Source organism: Indicator indicator, chromosome 11 (genome assembly GCF_027791375.1).
Source record: "Indicator indicator isolate 239-I01 chromosome 11, UM_Iind_1.1, whole genome shotgun sequence".
In the NCBI taxonomy this organism is placed as follows: domain Eukaryota; kingdom Metazoa; phylum Chordata; class Aves; order Piciformes; family Indicatoridae; genus Indicator; species Indicator indicator.
In genome coordinates, this window is record NC_072020.1 from 29,051,130 (window position 1) to 29,056,351 (window position 5,222).

Genomic DNA, 5,222 nt, shown 5'->3' on the forward strand with positions numbered 1-5,222 from the left:
GCAGGTGAGCAAGAGCCGCCCCGGCCCCGGGGCCGGCCGGGCCGCGCTCCGCCCACAGGGGCGAGCCGCGAGGCTGGCCGCCACCTGCCGCCGCGCCGCACAGGCGCCCGGCTGCCGCTCCTGGCAGCAGGTCCTCGCTGCCTTTTTGCTTCCTTCCCAGCAGCCGCGGGGACGTAGGGGCGACTGAAGGGAGAAGCGGCTACGCTTGCCCCTGGGAAAAGGAGAGCGCTCCCGCAGCAGGCGGGCGGGCGCCCGCAGGTCAGTGCCGCCTCCCCTACCTGTTGCTCTGGGAGCCGGCGGGGGGAAGGAGGGAGGGAGGGAGTGAGCGAGCGAGCGAGCGGCGCCCCCACCACCGCAGGCGCCCCCAGGGAGGTACGTGAGCTCCCGGCCCCATCCCGTGGGGAGACGGCAGCCCTGAGGTACCAGGCCTCGGGGCCCACTTACGAAACTGAGGGAGAGAGTGCAGGTAGCGGGTCCGGCTCAGCCCCGGGATTGTATTTACCTTTAACTCTGTCAGCTGCGCAGGAGAAAGTGGAGTGGCTCTTCAAAGCCTGTCAACGGGACTCAACCAGGGGCAAAGCGCAATATTGTGCCCCGCGCCCACCTGGCTAGTTGCGCCAGACCTGCCCCTCCCTGTCAGACGTCCCGCAGCTGTGCTGCCCGCAGCCCCTGAGCAGGGGACGAGAGGTCTTCGCCGCCTCCAGCTGCGCCCAGAGTCGGCCCGAGCAGAGGGCCGCCCGCCCGTTCTCGCTCTCTTTTCTCCCTCCGCAGGAGGCCGAGATGGCTGACAGTGCCGCGGCTACCGCCGCCCCCCGTCCCGGCGTGAAGGGCGGCTCGTCTGGGCCCTGGTGGAAGTCGCTGACCAGTAAGAAGCACAAGGAAGCGGTGGCCGCTCCGCCACCAGCTCCCGCCAGCGAAGCCCCCGCCGCCCCGCCTAGCCCCGGCGGGCGGGAGGAGCAGCCGGCCCTCATCGGCAGCGGTGATGCCGCGGGGACGGGCGGGGGCAACCGCCGGAGCCTCCGCGTCTCCCATTCGGGCCGCTTCAAGGAGAGGCGGAAGGTGCGCACCTCGTTGCTGGCCGACAACCGCGAGGTCTTCGACGGAGGCGGTGCCGTGGGCACTGCCACCCAAGGAGCCGAGTAGCCCAGGAGGGCTTCGCCCCCGGAGCAGCGGTCCGGTGAAGAGCCGCCACTGGACGGGTGGCCGGAGCAGCGGCAGGACAGATGGCTGGCGTCTGCAGCCGCCCCACAGCTGGGGTTGGTATTGCTTGGCCCCGCGGGCAACATGGAGATGCGTGGCAGCGGCCTGCTCAGCCCTGAGCAGACCCTGCGGAGACCCAGTACCTCTGTCAGCCCAGTGGATAGTGTGCAGTGTTACATGGACACCACCAAGACCAAACCCCCAGATGACAGGACAATGTGACTGTCTTAACAAAATAACACCAATAAACACCCCACTCCCTGTACTGCAATGAGTGGACTCAGGTGCTATCCCAAGGCTGGTGCTAGGTTCTCTAGCTTCCCCCAGCCCTTGCCAGGGGCCAAGGTGCTGACTTCTCAGGCCTGTGACCCAGCTCCTCTCGGCTCTCTGGCCCAGGAGGTGCTTTGCTGCTCTCATCTTGCTTGCTGCCTTATCCAAGGAAGCATGGAACAAAGTGCTCTTATCTAATTTCAGGGCCGAGGACCTCCAGCAGTGCCGTATGTGCCGCTGCCTGCCGCTAGCAGGAATGCCATGAACCCGTCCTCCTTCCCCTGCAAGGGTCACAAGAGAGATACTGTGAGGGACAGAGGCTTGCATTCACCCATGCCCTGCATCATGTGTAAATATGCAAAAGGCAAGACCATGCTGTTTCTCTCCCTCCCCTTACTGTGTAATGGCAAGCAGGTGTTTCAGAGGCTGGTCTCCCATAGCTCTGTTACAGAGGTAGGCCGGATTTTTGTCTTGTGATTCACACTGTTTACACAGGGAACCCATGATCTTTGTATAATTGGTGATAAATGGCATAATGATGCTCTGGTGAAGAAATTCTGTGATAAAATGAACATTCTGGGAGATGAGCAGCCCCAGAGAGCACAGGCAGGGTTGTATTCCTAATGTGGAAATAGGCTTGAGCAGCACTGGAAATGTTCTTTACTGTTTGCCATGTCTGAGGCTTATGAAGCAAGGTTAAAGGAGTCCCAGGGTTTCTTTTGACAGCAAGGTAACGTGCTTTAACCAAGGCAGCTGTCCACTGCCTCTGACAGCTCCTGGATTTTTGCACAAAGTAAACTGTAAGCCAGATTTGTACTGGTGGTGTGCCTTACAGAGCAAACTCAGCTGAAAACACAGCAATTACACATTTCTTGATAGTAGGTGATGTAGCAACAACTGATTTATTTATTTTAAATGCAATATACTTGGTATTGTAAAAATGGTTTTAGACTTTTTCTGAATGTGAAATAAGGTATTACGTAGTTGCAGGGGACTGAAAATTATTTCCTCGAGTCAAGGATTTTGCCATTATGATTTTGCTTGGTTGTAACTAATCATTTAAGGTCAATTAAAAATAATTTAAAAGATTACCTGAAAGGAAACAAGAGCTGAGTTCCATGTGAAAATATGTATTAAACCAGTCACTGAAATGATGCAGTAGATGCTGGGCAAGTACCCCGTGGTTCACTGTGCATAATAATATCTAATGAACTTCTTGTGTGATAAACTCAGCCAGCCTAGCTGGCTTATGTACTGGCTGGCCCTTCACTCAGTTACTCCTTCAGACTCTGAAACCTAAGGACAAAGGGACTGTAGCATCAAATCTACTTCCATAAAAGATTTTTTTTTTATACCCAGTGTGCAAGCATATGCTTTTTTAAAATTGCCTTTAGTAAAACTACGAGGTACTGGTTTTGGACTGCTTTTTTATATTCATTATTGTATGCTGACCAAGCAAAGAGATGGAAGGCTGTGGGGGAAGCTCTTGAGTTGCTCCTTGGAGATGCATTTCTTCTGTGGCGCCTCTTCAGTCAGGGGGCATCTGAAATCCAGCCTCAGACGAAGGGATGCCAGAGAGAGAGGAAAATGTGAGAGCTGGGAAGGGAGAGACAGGTGAAGAAGAACTGTACATTATCTACCGTTAGTCAGGGCTGTATTTATATATTCTAGGGCCCAAAGAACCTTTTGTGTGTGCGTGTGTGTGCATTCAAACTGAAAGAACAAGTAAGGAAAGAGATACTGAGCATTTGAGCTCTGTGAGGTTCAGATTCACAGAACTATCCAGAGGCCTGAATATGCAGCCTGCTGGTTTACACATTTCATGCAGATGCTTTTCTGCATTTTTAATCCTGTCATGAAAATACAGTTTCTTCTGTACCTCCAAGCTACCTCTCTCTACAGTGAACCTCTGCTCCCTGGACATGTCTCAGGTTTATTAGTTACAATTCTTTATCTAGGCACAAGATACCTAGCAGTTCAGGTTTTATTTGAGAATTCTGGTATGCTGTTCAGATGGCTGCTGTCAAGATTTGATACATGCTGTCAAGATTCAATAGTTAATACATGACTAAATATCAGCCACCTCTTAATCCTTGTGTGGTGCTTTCAGCCTGAAAATTTGGTAAGAGTTGCCAATAAATGCAGATGAAACTACTTGCTCGCAGCCATCCTCCATCTTTAGTCTGACCTTGAGCTGTGGGAAGGAGACGTAATCCTATCTTCCTGTTCAGTCAAATCCTTGCTTCAATGAATTTGATAGCAGCTGCTGAAAAACTAGATCCATGAGAAAATGGGCTGCCTGCCTCATCTCATTTTCCCCACCCTCTCTGCAAGGGCCCTGCAGCAGTAGCTGTAGGTTAGTTCTGACCTGCTCCTGCCGCAGGGAGGAGTGAGAATTTAGCCATGAACCACTTGCAGCACAAAAAACAGCACTTGTTTCTCAACCTGATCGTCAGATAAAGCTTTAAGCAATCCATACCTATGTAAGTGAATTAAGCTGATATAGAAAAAAGATGGCATTTTAGGGAGCAGCTAATTTTTTTTTTTTTTTTACCCACTGAATTGGAGAAAGTTTGACCTTTCTTTTGTATTGGAGAATATGTGCTCCATTACAACAGTAATGCATTTCTGTGTGTTGAGTTATTAAAGGGCTGTTTGCATTCTTAAGATAGGTATTTTCCTCAGCTCCTTTATAAATATCATGCATCAGAAAGTACATTTAGGAAGCAGAGTGCCTGCGAAGTTAGTTGCTGTTTGTTTTTAAAAGCAAGCAGTGACATGCTGACAAAATAAAGGGAAGGAAGCAGATGAGGCTCAACCTCAGCTACGTCAGTTGCAGTGCAGTTTTCTTAATATTACTCCAGATACCACTGAGAACTATGGGTCTGGGGAGGAAAAAAATAGTTAGTAAACAGAGTTAACTTTTCAAATAAACTTGCTAAGTATATGTCTGCTTATTCCTGCTCTTGCCAAAACTAAAAATAAATCCCTGAGTAGCTGCCTGGTGAATCATTCCCTGCAATTGCAGGCTGGTCAGTCTGGACCTCAACAATTATAAGGGAGCACCTGCATAAAATAGTCCTAAATTGGAAACACTGGAATAAATGCCTTGAAAGCCTCAAGCCTTTAAACTTCAGATGTTATGTCAGGGTATGGCTTAAGCTGAACTGAAAGAATGTGGAAGGGACTTTGCTGTTTTGAGGAGGACAGGGGTCTTCACTGGGTTTTGAGGGTTTGTTTTGTTAGGGTTTTTCTAAGTTCTGTCTTCACTGTATTGCAACCAATGATAATTTTATATCTGAAATAACAAAGTCATCTGTCCACTAACAAGGTAACCTCATATGGGGTCTAAAATCTGAAGGACAGAACACCAGCCTTGGCCTGGGCAGTGCAGCTGGATGCTTGATATTAAACCCCATGTTTAATTTAGCTCAATCAAACACCTGGTATCTCATTGGAAGAAAAAGCTGTTTCAAGTGCAGGTACAAACTGGAAGCTCATTCTGCTGTGTTTTGAGATCCTATCTTGTAGGGCAGACAAAACAAACCCAAACCTTGTATTTTCTAAGTTGTTTTCTAAAAGCTATGGTGAGAGACAGTTGCTTATAGAATGATATTTGAGACCATATAATTGCATCATTTTGAAAAATAAACCTTTCCCCTTCATCATTGATTTATTGTAAATAAGATGGAAGACCTGCTGGCTGTGATTTTTCATTTCCAAATAAACCAAAAAGTGATAAAGTTGTTTGA

At 49.5% G+C, this 5,222-nt stretch overlaps 1 protein-coding gene across 1 annotated transcript; it reads left to right on the forward strand.

The window, feature by feature from the left end:
- The first annotated feature begins 780 nt into the window (after positions 1 to 780).
- Positions 781 to 1,143, forward strand: PRR15 (proline rich 15). The gene has a single exon (XM_054385103.1). It carries the CDS (start codon positions 781 to 783, stop codon positions 1,141 to 1,143), a length of 363 nt encoding a protein of 120 aa, XP_054241078.1.
- The last annotated feature ends 4,079 nt before the right edge of the window (positions 1,144 to 5,222 follow it).